The following is a 17,071-nucleotide window of genomic DNA, read 5'->3' as shown; positions in this document are numbered from 1 at the left end:
TCAGCAGGAGCTGGGGAGACTTATGCCTGATTTAGAAACAGAAGAAGAAATCAAGCTTCTCAACCTCACGTTTAAATGCCATATTGCATTTGTGATTCACAGTGGTGGTATTTCTGAGGAAGTGTTATGGAAGTGTTAGATATCTTTTGATTCTCCAAATGGAATCTAATTTGAGAAAAACGCCTCAGTGCATCATATCACAGGGCAGGTTGTGCAAGTTGCAATGTCTAAGGCTAAGTAATGTATCCCGTGATGCATTTCTGAAGCTTTCCAGTTTTGAATGAGTATGTTTGAGCAACATGTCTTAAATGGTGGCATTATTTGAATCTCTCTGTGTCAGCTGGTTTGTCAGACATGGAAACGTCTAATGAAAGTAACTATATATAGCCTGTAAAAAGAAAGGGATTTTATACCATTCCCTGGCAAAAAATCTTCACCTTGTTGGAGTCATTTACAGGTTTAGCTTTGTGTCGTAATTTTACTTAAATCTTCAGCTGTTACTCCTGATTCAGACTGATGGAAATGAAATCAGAGTAATGCCTATTTTTTTTTTCTATATACTTCCTTAACATTTGTTATGGTTAGGTGGTGACAGTCTGCTAAGTGTTGTACAAGATCCAAAGGAAGCAGTACTTGTCTTTAAGAGCTCACACATTCAAATCCTCATCATGTTTACCCTTACTCATGTAAGAAATCTTTCAGAATTTCCTTATAGAAGATGAGAGTGCACTCATATAAAGGAGAGTTTCCCACTTGGCACTGGGATCTAGTAGTCCAAAATTAGTTTGTGGTAAAGTTTAATTACCCCTTTTTAGAATCTAGAAATATCTTATTCAAAACATACTGAGCAGAAATGTTGATAGTGCTTCAGATTTTCATGGAAGGTATGACATTTGAAATACATTAGGGGGAGGCATATTTTTGTTTAGGAATTGCTATCCTCTTTCAAAGAGAGAGAGAGAGGGAATAGGAGAGAATGAGAGAACCCGATGCCAATACTGTAGTATAAATCTGTGCTATTAATGGCTTTGGTGTACCAGTTTCATGGGAGTTATTTTGATAATCCAGTATTGTAGGAATCTGAAACAACCTCATTCCAGAGGCAGTGTTGTCAGATTTCTATTTCTGGTATTTTTCGTGGTCTTAGTGTTAACAGATGTGATGTTACTTAAAAGATAGGTGCAAACTTATGATAGAGTAGGACTGAAGTTTTTTACCGTTGGTGTTTGATACGATATGCTTTAGTGTTTTATTAATGGTTCAGGTGCAGAACGTGTGCTGGTCACAGCCATGAGTTCTAGGATGTAAATTTGTTTAATTAAGTATGCTCTGACTCTGGGATATTGCTGGAGCACTGTCAATTTTATGAAAAACAGATAAAAAAGACAAGGCATTCATTGTCAAGATTATTGCCTTTCTCTTCCTTCTTTTTCTTCTGTTTTTCTTTCAGTCTTTGTTTCCTCTCTCTGTTTCTTCTTATTCCGGCAGCCAAAGAAAAAAACCTTGAAAACATGAATCTAAAGTGACTTAGAAACAAAACCAGTAAGAACAATGAATTTTAAACTCTTACTTTCTTTTACCTTTGTGCTGGTCACAGTAATTTTATGGGCCCAATCTGGAAGGCCGAAGGAGCTTGGCAGCTGTCCCACATTTACAGATGAGCATGTTGGAAGCCCATTTGGGCTCAAAGTCATTCATTGGGTTTTTCTAAATGCTGCTAGTAATGCCTGGTTTTCTGAAGTGTGAAATTAAAAACCCTGGTTTCACTGTTTGCTTTATGCTTACTTAAATACCAGTGGAGATGCCTAACTCAATCGATTTAACTTTCTGGTTCTCATGAAATATACCAGGTTTGATGTGCTTAAATTGCAAATGTTGAAGCAGGTAAAATAAGGGGAAAAGTTTCTAAAAGCAAAGTAATTTACTTAAAAAATAAAAAAAAATGTTCTTGTGAGTGTGGAACTTTTAAAACTTCTAAAAAATTAGCTCCAAAGATGCCATTCTAATAGCCATATTTTGCTGTACTCATTCTTACTTGCAGTGTGTTTTTTCAGGTGTCGCACTTCTTATTGTATCACACTTGATGGATGGATGTTCAACATATAGTATTGTTGGCAGAAATCCCAGTTGAGACTGGTTTAACTGGTGTAGTGCATACTGACTCAGAGTATGATGACTATATTGTAATCGTGTCTGAATGCCAAAGGCAAGAATGTCCAAAATCAAGTATTTATAGCTATAGAATCAGAAAAATCCGTCAGGGAGAAGTGGTAGGGTTGTATCTTTGGGGGATTTTTGACAGCTTTAGCGAAGGCTCTGGGTTAGCGGGTGCTGCTGTCAGCCACAGACCCCATTATACAACATTGTTGGCGCCTGTTGGAGGTGAGGTCTGAAGATGAATTAATATACAAGCTACATGTTATTCATTCTCTAGCAGAGGTCACTGGTAAGAGGATACTGCATTACTGTGCTATTGGCAACATACATTTTAATTTGGAAATAAAATGGATGTGTGGCTCTTAGGAGGCTTTTCCTTAGTGTGTGTGGTTGTGAGGCCACCTCCCTCGTGTGCTGCTTGTTGACTTTTCCGGGTAGAGGATAATCACTAGATCATTTGTTCTGGAGGAGTACTGTCATTTAACGTGATTGTAATTAGGCAAGAACTAGGTTGACTCTGAGCCACCAAATTGCCCTAGTGTCTATTTTTTAACTTGGAGTGAGCACTTCTAGGCACCCTCTGGATTATCTCACATAGCTCTTTAGAGTTTAAATAGCAACCACATCTAGTTAAAGCAAATAATGGAAAAAGTTGGTGTTCCATCCACTCTTGTTACTGACAGTTACCAAGATCCAGGAAACAGGTATTTACACTTATATTTATTTGTCTGTGGTTTTGGCTTAACAGGGCACTAAGGCTGAAATGGCCTTTTTGTTAAACATACAGACTTTAGGATGCTTTTGCCGTTTTGCATCAGAATAACTCAAGCCGTCTCATCCTGAATGTGGGGGGTGTTGTTGTTTTAGTTGTTGTTTTTTTCTTGTTCTCTTGTTTACTGTCTCACACAGGGCATGTGGCTTCGCGATTCCTAATCCTAATTCTCCTGCTGACTGGTGGTAGAGTACTGAATAAGTTGCTTTATAGATCTGTGCTTCAGTTTGTTTTCAAAGCATTCTATGGTGGTGATATGAGTTAAGTGATTTTAGCTGTTAATCTGCACTGAGATCCTGGATTTTAAAGAACTATATATACTTCATAATGACAAAACAAAAGGATTGTCAGCTGGTTGTTTTGATTTCATGAGTTAAAGATGTACTTTAGCTTGTTCAAGTTTGTAGACTCTGGGCTATTCACTGCTAATCTTGTTTCTTCACTGTATTGATACTGGGTCATCAGTGATTGCAAACAGGTGGAAATGTTATATAAGCAAGGCTATGAGACTTGAAACTGTTCATCTGTTTGGGTGGCTATATATAAAATTTCTTTAAAATTATCAGTTCATTGAGGTGGCAAATAAGAAAAAAAGGTTTACCAGTCTGAAAATGGACTTTTCATCAGACACGTTCGGATAGGCAACGTGTGGTATTTCCACGTATATGTAAGCGCAGTAGCTCGGTAGGCACTGCTGGCCATGATCTGTCCTCATGTGTCTTTGAGCAGCCTCCCTGGGCTCAGGCAGTGGCATGTGTGTAGTGGAGGGCAGCATGTGGCTCCCTGTGTTTGTTTTGCTTGAGTGCTTTAGCTATTGGAGGAGGGAGAGGGAGTGTTAAGTCGGCAGAATGGGTGAGCTTATGAGAAAGCACAACACTTGCCAAATTAATAATAAAGAAATTACACTGAAAATGTCCCATGATCCCTAGCTTTAATAGTTTCATGGAGCAGACAAGTGTTATTTTGGGATGGAATCCATATGTGAGCTTCTTGGCACTTTGCTGTTGCCTGGGATGAAAACCCAAACAATGGAAACCGAAATGGCCAAGGCTATCTCTTATCCATCTGATTACTGCTGAATTTCAGAGGGAAGTGCTCATAGTTGTGTTTCTGGATACAGAATCAGCCTCATCAGTTACAGTCATTACCGGATTTTCCTGTGTTATGTCACTATAATTGTGCAAGGACAGTTAGTCTTGTGAAATGGCACTATGTTGGAAATGTTATTAGAAGCGGCCAGGAAATTTTTATGCCTGTCGTTTGTCTCCCCTTCCTGATGCTGTTTCATGCTCCTAAGGTCATCTCGAGCCCAAACACTGTCTCTAAATACAATTACAGATATTCAGAATATTTCTCTTTGGTTGAAGAAGGAATAAAATACAATTCTAAAAATCTAGCATTGTGAAAAGTAAGACCAAGATGGTGTGGCAAATAATAATATATAGAATGGTCAATACCTGCCTAAAGAGGCAAGACTTAGCAGAAGAATGATTACACTGGCTTTAGTAGTTTTGTGCAGTTTATTTCCTATCTTCTCTAAGACAGCTACCAAAGCATCCAGCACCCAAAGTCAAGATATTTTGGTATGTGTTAGTATCTTATTAAGGTTGCTCATATGATTTGTCCCAGAGAATTAAGGTCAGTGGGGGAGTTTTTCTGGTGGAAGTCATCTGTAACCAGAACTGTAAGGTCATGTAGTGAGACAGCTCCCCAGTCATACAACATCTGGGGACTAGCTGGTAGTACTGAGAACATTGAATTGTTATAAGAATAGTGGGATGTTTATTTCATTATTTGCCTTTTTAAAGAGGCCTTGGGGAACTTGGGCATGGGAGACTATTAAAAGCTAATCCATTTAGTTCCCTTTTGTTTCTTTTTAACTCTTCTACCTTATTAAAAATGGAAATTGTCCATAAAGTGAAGATTAACCAAAGTTCCTAAACTCTGAGTAAGCAGGAAATTGAGCCTTCTGGCTAGTTAGTGCCTGTTTCGTGGCTGGCTTGAGCCCAACTGTCCACCACAGTCTTTTTTAACCACACATGTAGGTCAGGCTTAGCCAACTCCCATTGTATTTGCTGTTCCATCCAGCACTGTTGCAAGTTTCTTTGTATTTATTTAATTTTCAGTGAAACATACTGCCCTGACAAAAAATTGCTAATTGCTGCAAGGTATTCCTAGACACTTTTGGAAAATCATGGTGAAGTGCTCTGTGGCAGAAACATTGCCTCACATTGTTCATTTTTGTTCGCTCGCTATGAGGAATTTATGGAGTCATAGAATCAACTAGGTTGGAAAAGACCTCTAAGATCATCAAGTCCAACCCTACCGTGGTTACTAGACCATGGCACTAAGTGCCACATCCAGGCTCATCTAGAAAACCTCCAGGGATGGTGAATCCACCAGCTCACCGTGCAGCCCATTCCGATGTCTGATTACTCTCTGTAAAAAATATCTTCCTAATATCCAACCTAAACCTCCCCTGGCAGAGCTTGAGTCTGTGCCCTCTTGTCCTACTGCTGATTGCCTGGGAGAAGGAGATCTACAACCTCCTTTCAGGGAGTTGTAGAGGGTGGTAAGTTCTCCCCAGAGCCTCCTCTTCTCCAAAGCTAAATAACCCCAGCTCCCTCAGCCTCTCCTCATAGGACTTCATGCTATAGAAAAGTGGTGTATATCCTTTACTCTTTGAGTAACTGTGTGCCATGTGCCAAGTTCCTTCTTAGTTATAAAGTTCTGTGCATCTTGTTTATTTGTTGGTCAAACTACAAGACTATTACACATGAAAATTTCATTCAGGGCACAGAATTGTTTTGAGATTTTGCACAAATAAAATAAAAACACTCTCTCCTCTCCTGTGTTACTTGAGAAGAGTTGGTATTTAGGTTCCTGCTTCAGAATTGATTGACAAGAACAGTAACAAAACCAAGATCAGTTCTCTTGTAAAAATATAAAGGACTGTGAATTGCAGTGTGGAGAATATCAGGGCTCTGTGACTCCCTTTATGCATGCTCAGCAGTTCCTTCTTCCTTGCAATACAACACATTTTTCTCTTACCCAGCACAATTTGTAGAGCTCAGAAAGAAAATAAATACTGTCATCATTGAGGGCCTTCTGCTGTGTGGCCAAGCTGCAGCATTTAATCATTGAGGAAGAACTCATTAGGGAGGAAACATGCTTCAAGGTTTCCCTTAAACAGCTCCTCAAGTCCATTTTTCTAACAGTGTGGATCTGTGCCAGGCTAACCCACCCCAAGTCCGGGCGCTGACCCCCAATCCCAGTTCTGCCACATGCTGGCTCAGGGAGCCCATGGGGCTAGAATATGGTCCTTAACTGCCTTCCCCACAAGCTCCAACACCTTGGCCTGCTCCAGCCACACTGCACGGGAAGTGCAAAACATAGGAGACTCACAGGGATATTCCTCAAAGCAGAAATGTAAAGCTTGGGTTTCCACCAGGAAGAAAGGATGAAGGCAAGAGAGAGGCAGTGCCCTATTTGAGGAGGTGCTCAGGGTGCAGACAGGTGTGGAGCTGGGTTTAGGCAATACTCACCTCTACCTCTCAGCACAAGGATTGGAGAGGGTGTTCTCACACTGTGCCTGCAGTTTGGTTTGTCTTACTGCCCAGTGCTGTTAAATTTTTAGATCAGCTTAATTTTTAACTCCAGTGCTCCTGGTTAAAGTGACTGTTTTCTGAATGGAAAAAACCAAATTCAGGGGAAGGGAAAGTATGAATTCTTCTGATTCTGGCAAGTGAAAAAAATAATTCTATATTAAAACTTCCTTGCCTAAAAATGTTGGATCATTTTAGTTTTCCTGTTATCCTGACATTGTCTCTTCTGTTTGTCATCTGAAAGCTTCTTTAATTTTTCTTTATCTAGATGAGCTGTAAAAAAATTGCTATCTCATACTTTCCTTTCAAGAGCAGAGAATCTTTTTTTCTCCGGTGGTTGGGGTTCTTGGGGTCCTCATGGTGCTTTTGCTTTATAGTCATTAAATACAACTCCTGTCATTTCTCTGTGCCATGTCTTCTGAGGAGACATTACATTCTTGTAGCCAACAGACACAATGTCAGGTTGGATGGGGCTTTGAGCAACCTGGTCTGGTGGAAAGTGTCCCTGCTTATGGCAGGGGGGTTAGAACATGATGATCTTTAAGATCCCTTCCAACCCAAACCTTCTGTGATTCTGTGATTTGATCAGTATTCTTGTAATCAGGCTGAGAATGCTTTCAATTAGGATTTAAGAACAGCTTTGAAAAGGGCTAAGACTGCAGCTTCTGAGAAGCACCTGGCTCTTCCCAGAAACTGTCCTGGTCATTTAACCTCAACTTCTGTCTTTAGTTTCTAGGATATTGCAGATATTTACTGCTTTGACTAAAGCCCCTGAATTAAGCTGGTCAGTTTCTAGTAGATATTTTTAGGTATCTGCTTAGTCCCTTGTGTCTAGGGGAGCACCATGCATGGGAGATGTTTTTATCAGGGTTATAGTTGAGGTCCTGAGCACCTACAAAATAACCCAGTATCTGTCTGGGCCTTCACAAGAGATGTTAAGTTGGTTCAGGGTCTTTTTGCCAGTGTTTAGTCTGTCATTTAATCTGCCAAGGCATATGCAAGTTTAAATTGATTAAAGTGTTCTCATTTCCTGTCCTGAACATGTTGTGTAATAGCCTTCTTTAGCTTTTTAAAATATTTGCTCTGTTTCACTCCAGCACTGGTGGATGAAGTAATTACTGTGTCAGATCAGTTGGTAGGATGCCTTGAAATCTGCCAGGTCCTGTGCACTGTTGGGATATGATTAGAACCTGCCACGTGCAGTTTCTAGGTCATAGGCAATATTTACAAATTGATGGAGAGAGATCTTCACCAGCTGTTACCAAGAGGGGCTGGTATAGTAATTTTCATTTCTCAGTCATAAGACTTATTTTGGAACAAAAATATGCTAATAGATGTTGTTTGTTTCATTGCATTCAGTAAACTTTTCCAGATCTCCAGTATCAATGTGTGCTGATTTGGGGTTTTTTTTTTCAGTCCTGGTGTTCAGTTTGTAAATACTACAAAAGCAAATGATGAAAAACTGTCAGAGGCTGAGAGATCTTTCCACAGTTTTTGGTCAGTTTGGTGTTGTCATCATCTAAACATAGGCTGGACTGGAGGAGATCTCTTGGGTCACAGCTCCCTTGTTTTTGCCTTTCACAGACACTGTCATATTACCCTTTTTATAAGTGCATCCAGCTCTTAGGACTTGGGTTTTTTTGTCCTCATTTGGGAAACTTCCAAAATGTTGCAATTCTGAAATACTCTTCTGAGCTTCTTTAAATTTCCCTTCTTATTCCTGTCCTGTTTAGACAGTCAGAAAACTGTGCTCTGGGGGTTAAGCCTAAAGGCAAGAGCAGAACTGGACTCTGCAGGTTAGACAAAAAATGTTGCTTGTGGCTCCTGGAGTTATGTTATTCCTGCTTAAAGCTCTGCACTCTCAGAAACAAGCTGCACAAAACACGAGATCAGAAATTATGTGCTTGAATTAGCTAATAAATAATGCTTCCTGGCAGCAGCAGCAGCAGCACGTAATCATGTTCATTATATAAAGGATTAGACTGTGTTTAGTACCAAATAGCATTTCGCATTGGCCTCTTGTAAATCAGAGCTATCTTGATGTTAAAAGACAAACATGGATTCAAACTACAGATTAAGATAATTTGCTCCATGTACTCAAAAGGCATCTATTTCAGGAGAGAATTTTAGTGAGTTACAAGCCAGTCTTGTATTTCCAGAAGGCATTTCTTTACCGGTTTCCGGTTTTTATCCCATCACTTCATCTTGTTTAAGTAATACATAAATCTATCAGAAAAGAGCGTCATCTATAGCCTCTGAGGCCCCTTAGTGACAAGCCCCATTGTCAAAGGCAGGCGCTTTGCCAGGAAACAGTGACTCCCAGAGAGGGTGTGCAAGGTTAGGGGGAAAGTATACTATTGCCAGAGAAACTGTATTCCAAGTGGATTTGTGTGGAACAACAACGCTATCCAGTGACTGGCTAAATTAGCCACAGATGTGTTTTCTAGAACAGTGTCCAAGAAGATATACAGTACTTTAAGGCTTGGTTCAGACATAATGATCTTCTGAAGTCAAATCAGATCCAAGCAAAATTGCATCGGTACTAGGGAAGCTTTAAAGGAATTCTGTAATATGATTCAGACAAGTAGATGAATCAGACTGCTGCGAACTAAACAAGGAGCACATCGGTGAGAGATGAGGTAAGACCACTTGCATAGGAGTGTGTTAGTTTGATGTTAGCAGTTTGCTGTTAAAATTTGGGCTGCGTCAGATTGACGGGGCAGTGAAACAGGCTCGTTTTGCCAGCCACCTGCCCAGAATGTATGTGTGGAAGAGAATCTCTGTGGTTTCTTTCAGCATTTCAGAATGTACGAGTGCTTGGCTTTGCACTTGCCGTCTCCATTGCTGTATTGCAGTCCCTGCGCCACTCCTACCCGGGAGGGCTGCCGGGTTTGGTTTTTAAGAGGATAATTACTCTGCTGAGGGCAATGCACTTATTAAATATTTGGAGATTTTCACGTACTGAACTCAGAGTGCAAGTGAAGGCTCTGGGACTTTTCTCATATGGGAGAATTTTGTCTTGGCAGCACAGCTCGAGCAGTACATGGGATTTCTGTCTGAGATGGGTGTTGAAAAGCTCGGCTTCCCTCCCACAGATGAGTACTGACTCTCGTTCTTAAAGTTCAGATAAGACAGACAGTGAAGTCCTGTTGAATTACAGATCTGCTATATTATAAAGTCTTGGGGAAACATAAGCAGCTTAGTTACTGTAATAGTTGGAACAGGAAGCAAGGAAAGCTTTTGTTGTATTCTCTGACCTATTTCTTTTACCATGTTATTTACTCAAACTAAATTGAATATGATGTATTAAAATGTTGTCATCTAAAAGGGCCTGGAAGTATTCAGCTCAGATTCTTGTTGCAATAAGAATCAATAGTGAAAGTGGAATTTACAAAATACAGTTTTGTTGAGGAGTTGCAGAGGAGTTATAAATAAAAAGAAAAATTTTTACAATAGAAATAGCATGTTCTTGTAAATTAAAATTTTTCTCAATGTCTGATTTTCAGACCTGTATTAATGTTTTTAAGGCTATTGGTGTAAATGTGGAAACATATCTGCTTAGGTTTGCTTTGAATTTCCAGACATAGTTCCAAAGAGGGTTCAAATGCTGTGAATTTATTCACAGGAACGTTATTTTCTTTTCCTTTCCTTGTTACCTCTTTGTAATAATTTGTTTTAATCACACAAATTATATTGCTTTGCATTCACTTCTTCTTGTATCCTTTGAGGTCTGGATTCTGCTTCAGGAGATTTTGCACTTCTATTCTTAGGAATTTTTGCAGGTCACATGCGAAGCCGTGTGTGTGTGCATGCATGCGTGCATGTCTTTGGACAGCATGCCAATAATTAGAATAACTCTGCAAAGTCATGGCTTTGCTTCAGGAGAACTCATGGCAAAAAATGACAGTTGCCTCTGTTTTCAGGTATATTTTCTGATTCTGACCCACAAGAGCCAGACATGCTGGCAACTGGCAGAATGTGTTTGTTCTAAAACATGAGTACTTCCAAGCTGTTCATACCTACGGCTGTATTTCTTCTCTCTTTTCAGGGTCTTTGTAAACAGAAGTTTAGCCATGGAAAAGATAAAGTGCTTTGGTTTTGATATGGATTATACACTGGCTGGTGAGTATCTTCTTAATTTTTTTGATCACTGACTTAGTTTGGAATATTGCTTCTTGCTGAGCTAAAACCAGTTACTAGTTGGGTTGCTCCAGTTAGCAGGTGCTTCTTCTATTAGCAAATATATCTTTCACTATTCATTGCACTTTCATTTTAGGGATTTCCCTTAAATTGTTATCTGCAATCTGCATTTGGTCACAAGCCGTGTTACTGTAGTACAGTTTCAAGTGATTATGGGTGTCAAGGAAACAAAGCTTAATAAGTGATTGCTTCCTTAGATTCCACTATGTTTTTGGTGATGCCCCCTGTGGAAGCTTGGCTTTGAATAACAAGGTGATTTATTTTACCCTTGGTGAACATAGCAGGCTACACCTTCAGCCAACAGGTTCTCCTACATCCTGAGAGGGTCATTTTTGAATAGGTTTTCCTCTTTACCTCTCCTCCATTGGCCACATCAGTGACTCATTTTGGGAAGAGGCATGTCAGGGGGAGTGCTTGTGTCAGCTGAACAAGTTAATTTAGAAAGCTTTGGTCATTCTTTATGACAGATAAGCTTTGGGAGGTTGCATAAGATCTTTTGGTTTCATAAAATTGTTTGCATGACTTCTCCATCTTTCAAATATGCAACAAAGTTTCTTGAGACTTTTGATGAGAAGGGGTAAAGCTACCATTTTCTGCATAGTCAGACTTGCATGATGTTATGTATTATAAGGAGGGAAGAGATAAAAAACCCACTTTCACTTTCCTAGGCTGTAACTGAGGATGTCACATACAATCCTGCCTTCTTTCTCATTACCACTTCCAAGGCTGTGGATAAAAAGTTTCTATCACCCTTGATATGTCAATTTAAAATTGCTGTGTATATGAACTGAGAAGATGTGAGGTAGAGTGTCAGGGTCACCTAATAATAGGTTAATGCAGTATGTCAGCTATGGTTATCTAGTTACTGTGTACTGAGGAGGAATGAGAGACAAGAAATGCAGCTAGGGACAGTGTGAGGGTCACAGGAGTCAGGGTCAGAGGGTAGGCAAAGGGCAGGAAGGTTTCCACATGCTCTTGGTTCAACACAGCACTACAAGGAGCAGTTTTGGAGGCTGTGGCAGGTAATTGCAGTTTATATTTAGATCACTTGCTTTTGTTCTTTTAAGCAGCTATCTGTGAGGAGTGGATGTATATAACAGGTTTGGCTGTTCAGCACCTTATTTATACCCCTGTTTAAAGTTCCTGCCATTTCTTAAAGCACAAAGTATATCGTTGTTAATCTGTGCTCAATATGACTGCAGGGATGTACTTTGGGTTTGTGTTTCCCAGCTATGAGAGCCTTGTGGCAGTGCCTTTAAGGAGTGTATGAGAAACAGTTATTCAAGAATAAATTTTTTTAAAAAAAAGTTGTTGGTTTCACTTCAGCAAAAGAAAAACAACTTCTGTGCCTTTTGCAAACTGATGGCACTTCCCAAGGCTTCAGGTGATCCCGGTGGGGCTGGTGTGGAGCATGAAGTGTGTTGCTAACTCTCATCCTGACAGAAGGAGACCTTCAGCACTGTCCTCACTTATCTGACTGTTCATTTACTCAAATGCTGCTTGTTCCTGTAAACGCAGAGCAAATGTGTTGTTAGCCACAAAGTGATGCTTGGTTTGATGAAGGGAAAAGATGTGATTGTTTCAAGCAACCTAAAACAGTACCAGTGACACGAAAACCTGGGGCTTCCAAGGCTGGAAAGTCACAGTGCTACAGTTGAGTAGGCAAAGTTGATGCATTCAGAGCAGTTGAGTGATAGGGTATGGTGCAGAAAAAGAAAAGGGATGTGATCTGACCAGAAAACTGGAAATCTGGACCACTCTAGTGTAAGCTGATATCCTATGACTTCTTCCGTGGTACAACAGAGATAATAGCTGCAAATCATTTTGCAAGGAGTTGTGAGAATGTAATTAGATTGGAAAGCCTTTTGCAGATGAAAAGCATTATGCCTGGTGAGTACTGTTTACCATTTTTTCACTTGGCTAGGAAATTAACATAGAAAATTACCTGTTTATTTCTTATGTCTCAGAGTCATCCTTTCCTCTCCATGTAGGCTTTTATTATCTGACCATTACTTGCTACATATAACTGTCACATACAAGGAAAAATACTTTTTCATTATAGGGGCTTTAAAGAGTGTAGTATTAGAATGTGATTCCAATTATAATACATTAATTGGAAATGATATCAAAGAAGTGGAACAAGTAAAGTATGACATTAGTATGTTGTAGTGTATTCGTTAGACCCTGTCATGTGTTCTGCCTGGGAATGTTATCCTTTACCCACTCTTTCACATGGACATGCTACTTGTCTTGATTAAAAAAACCTAAAGAAACCAATGTAAAAAGCCAGTTTATCTGTAATTTAACATCTGGAAATGGTATCTGCACACCAGATGGTGCATGCTAAGCAGAAGCCTTTTGGAGACCATTCAAAACACGTAAATAGGCCAAGGAAAATAACAGAAGCATCTCCAGTGTTATCGGCTAGTTTTCTGCATTTTTACTTTCAGACATTGCTAAGTCACTTTTCTGTAAAGTTGTATAAAAATATCCCAAGCACAGTCTTGCTATTCAATGACTGAAGGCTGGCAGAGTCATTGACCCTTGTCCTTTGGCCACTCTCTGTTGTGAACTTTCACATCAGGAATAGACAGATGGCATTCATCCCATAGCTGACAATCATACACTCTGACATCTCAAAAGAATGAGTATTTTGGAACACCTTGAATTACCTGTCTTGTAAAGAGGTACTCTTGTCACTTGCTTCTCTTCTTCCCAAATTGATGGCCGCTAGTAGCACCAAAAGTCTTCCTTTAGGAGGTGGTTCAGTACCAGAGAAGTCAGAATCATTCGATGTGTTTTGAACTATAGAAACTTGAGACAGTTTTATTCTTGTACCTTATGAATTTAAGGACACACCTACTTACAATAACACTGTTTTCTGTCTGGAATGATCTAGTTTTTGTAGGGACATGGCATTTCCATTTTGAAGTATATTGTAACAGCTACTACGCACATGCTGCAGTGATTGTGTGTTCTACTACTAGCATGACTGTGAGTGTCAGCTTGCCAGCTGAGAGCAGTTTTAGTATCATTGTGTTACATTGCACGTGAAAGACAATTTCATGCATTATTTTATAGGGTAGTATTTCTTAGAGTTACTAAATTAAAGGACTCAGAATTGAAAAAGATTCAAGGCTGTCTGATACAGCATTGCCACAGTGGTTTTGTTTGCTTTCAAGTCAAAATTAGGTTAAACTTTGAATTCTTGTAAAGAACTCATATGTTCTCTTATTGTGCTTGTGTCTTTCCTTGCATAGTGTTGAGAAATGTTGTTAATGACTGGGTTGGGCAAAGAAAGTCTTTTTGTCTTGAACAGCCTGAAGGTTTTAGCGTTTCCTTATGAGAAATAATGGACCTTAAATTGCTGAAATTTTAGTCATTGTGATTACAGCTAGAATTAATTTTGACTTCTGGGAAAAGAAAATGACAGCAAATTGAAGTAACTCTCACAGGTTTTAGATTCCTTGTTTTCCCATAAAGGATTGCTATTGTGTCTTCATGGGGTGAATTAGATCTCCTACATGTATGGAAACTCCCAAGACTCCCTAGGTTAATGTGCTGGATACACTAATCCTAGAGGCTCAGAAGTCTGTATTGTGCATGAAGCTAACTGTCCACTTCCTACTCAGTCAGATTAGAAGTCACATTTAGCACAGCAAAGAGTGTTTCTTTTAAGCTAGGTGTTATTGGGAGGCAAGTTGAAGGAGCAGGAAGAACAGCAGCATTTAACTGTGGTTTTTGTGCTTACTTAAATAGTTGATGCTTTAAATCTGTCAGGGCTTGACAATCAAGAGTCATCAGCTATTTCAGCCCTTGCTGTTAGCAGAGGTTAAGGCAAGTTTCTGTGATGTTACACAGCCATCACCCTGCAGCCTTTCATTCCCTGCCTCTGACCTTGCTGCCTGCCAGCCAAGGGAGGGAGGCTGTGCTGGTTACCCACGGTGCCCTTGCTCCTTGGGAAGTGACAGCATTACACCTGGGGCTGCAGATACCCATGAAGGTCTACATTTGCTGTCAGGGCAGAATGGAGAATTTTTTAAAATTACAGTTTAAATTCTCAAGTTAGAGAGATTTTAGGGTCCTTTTGTAGTTCATTTTTGTTTGCTAAGTAGTGGTTACTTTTATTATCTGAATGATTCATCTCTGTTTATTCATCCTGACCGGCTGAAAGACCAGCAATCAGTAACAACTCTGGTCTGCCTTCCTTTTTCACTAGCGCTGTCAAAACTGTCCGTGCTTTGGTAAAGGAAAACCTTGCATGCAATGCGAAGGGTTCACAGCCTTCTCTGTTTTGTGTTTATTGCTAAGTGCAGGAAGAAAAATAAAGGTATGTCCGTAGAGAGTCTTCACAGCGACACCTGAGACTAGGAGTTGGCGATGCCCATTGGAAATGCAGCAGAGAGAGATTAGTTTCACACAGCATTTTATTTGACTGCTTCCGACTCAGTGTGAGCTACACTTAATTAGTAGATCTGAATCCAAGTAATGCAGGAAGCCTTGGCATTATGGAGTCTTAAATGGGACAGGTTGCACAATGAGGTGATGGATAGATGTCCCTTGACAGGAGCAGAGCTAAAACAGTGGGGTTCCCAAACTGGCTGTAATTTCACACTGGGCCATTGGCAGATGGAGGGGGAATTAACAAGAATTACAAACTCAATTGTGCTTGAAAAGATTCGGCTGTGACTACTCTCCTTCTCCAAAAGTTATGGCCTTGTTGAAAGTTTTATCTTCTATCTCTGAAGTAGATAAAAGGTAGTATCTGTAGGCAGGATGCTTTCATTTGGAGTGCTTTTCCTGTGCTTACTCATTGCTGCTTCTATGATCTCCAGAAATCAATAATAAAATTATCATTGGCTGCTGAAAACTGTTTCAGTAAAAAAGAAGGGGAAATGAGGCTTGAAAAGTATTGGGTTTATTGTGTGAAAATATGATTAATGCAACATAATCTGATTGGAATATAACTTGTGTCCTGGAAACATTGCCAACTTAGTGCCAAGATTTGGTTCACTGCAAAGATTTTATTGCAAAATTGCTTACGCTTTCAGCTGTAGCATTTTCCTTCTCATGTCACGGGAAAAGACATGGGAAAGACAGCCTTAGTCTTTCCCAACTTACTCCAAAGTCCAACATGCATGAACAGGTTTTTCCCCTTCCTCAAGTAGGTATTTGTGTCTAAGCCATCCTTGCAATTAGAAAGAGAGGAAAATTTTTCACACCCTCATCTTATTTTTGAAATGTTTTTCTTTACCTGTTGGCTCTGGGAAAGGTACACTCAGCCAGAAGGTAGGATTGGTTTGTTGCTGTGTGCGATCTGGGAGGAAAAGTGACAGCTGAATTGAGATCTGGTTCTTCAATCCATTTAACATTTTTACTGTAGCTGAGTTGCATCAGTTTCCTGTGTTTCAGTTTCCACAGCTGGGAAATGGGACTAATGTATTTGTACCTTGCATAAAAAAATTTCTGGATTGCACAAATCAAAAAAAAGTATAAACGTTGGAGTTTTATATATGAAAGATTGAACTGAGTGCTTATAAAAACTGAGCTTGTAATGTAAACAGCTAATCAGAATGTCAGTTCAGACACTGTTATTGTCTGTTTATTGGTACTAGACTCCAATGCAAATGTTCTAATGAGGCTCTCCTGCTTAGGTTAAAGGTTTGCTGTTAGTTTAATCATGATGGAAGGACTACAGTCTTTGAGGGTTTTTTTGGGAGATACTAAGCAGTTTTGCTTCTTTCCCGGTTTGCTGGATAATGCTGTTCTTTGTGCCATGCAGAAATAGTGTGGTGGCTAGAGAAAGGAGCCAGTAGATGTGCAACAGTAGCCTTCCAACTGTCCCAGCCAAACCCGAGAGATGCCCTGACTATTGCACATCTGCTGTCTGCGTTTTCACATTTGTACATTGCCAGTTTGACAGGTGCAGATTTTGCAGATTTCAGAGGCTGGTTTAGCCATTAGTGTTTTAAAGCTAAAGGCAGATGGAGAAGCTAAATTGTTCCGAGTATGCTTTGAGCTGGATGTCTTTTCAAATACCAGTGCAGTCACTATTGTCCCTGCCTCTTTGTGTTGCTGCTCTTCGGAGTTTGACCATTTAAAGCTGTGTAATGAGCAAACCAAGGCCTGGAGCTGTGGGATGTCACATGCTGGTGCTGGGAATGAGGAGTGGAGAAAGCATGTGTGGCTTGCTCTGTCCCAGTAAATCACCGCTCTGACAAACCGCTAATCTGCTGGCTGTGGATTCTTGAAGAACAGGAGTGATAAACAGAAGCTGCTGAAAGAACAAGTCTTCACAGTGTAAAGAAAGTTTAAAAGCTGCTATATTCCGTTTTCT

At 39.9% G+C, this 17,071-nt stretch overlaps 1 protein-coding gene across 1 annotated transcript in view; it reads left to right on the top strand.

The window, feature by feature from the left end:
* Positions 1-17,071, top strand: part of NT5C2 (5'-nucleotidase, cytosolic II) — a 41,658-nt gene that overhangs the window by 954 nt on the left and 23,633 nt on the right. The window contains exon 2 of the mRNA XM_009074239.1: positions 10,583-10,656. Within this exon, the coding sequence (XP_009072487.1) occupies positions 10,583-10,656 (74 nt within the window). The remainder of the gene's footprint in view (positions 1-10,582; positions 10,657-17,071) is intronic.

This window comes from Acanthisitta chloris, unplaced genomic scaffold (genome assembly GCF_000695815.1).
Source record: "Acanthisitta chloris isolate BGI_N310 unplaced genomic scaffold, ASM69581v1 scaffold1165, whole genome shotgun sequence".
Lineage (NCBI taxonomy): Eukaryota > Metazoa > Chordata > Aves > Passeriformes > Acanthisittidae > Acanthisitta > Acanthisitta chloris.
Note: the sequence above shows the minus strand (reverse complement) of the source record. Positions and strands in the feature narration are given on the sequence as shown.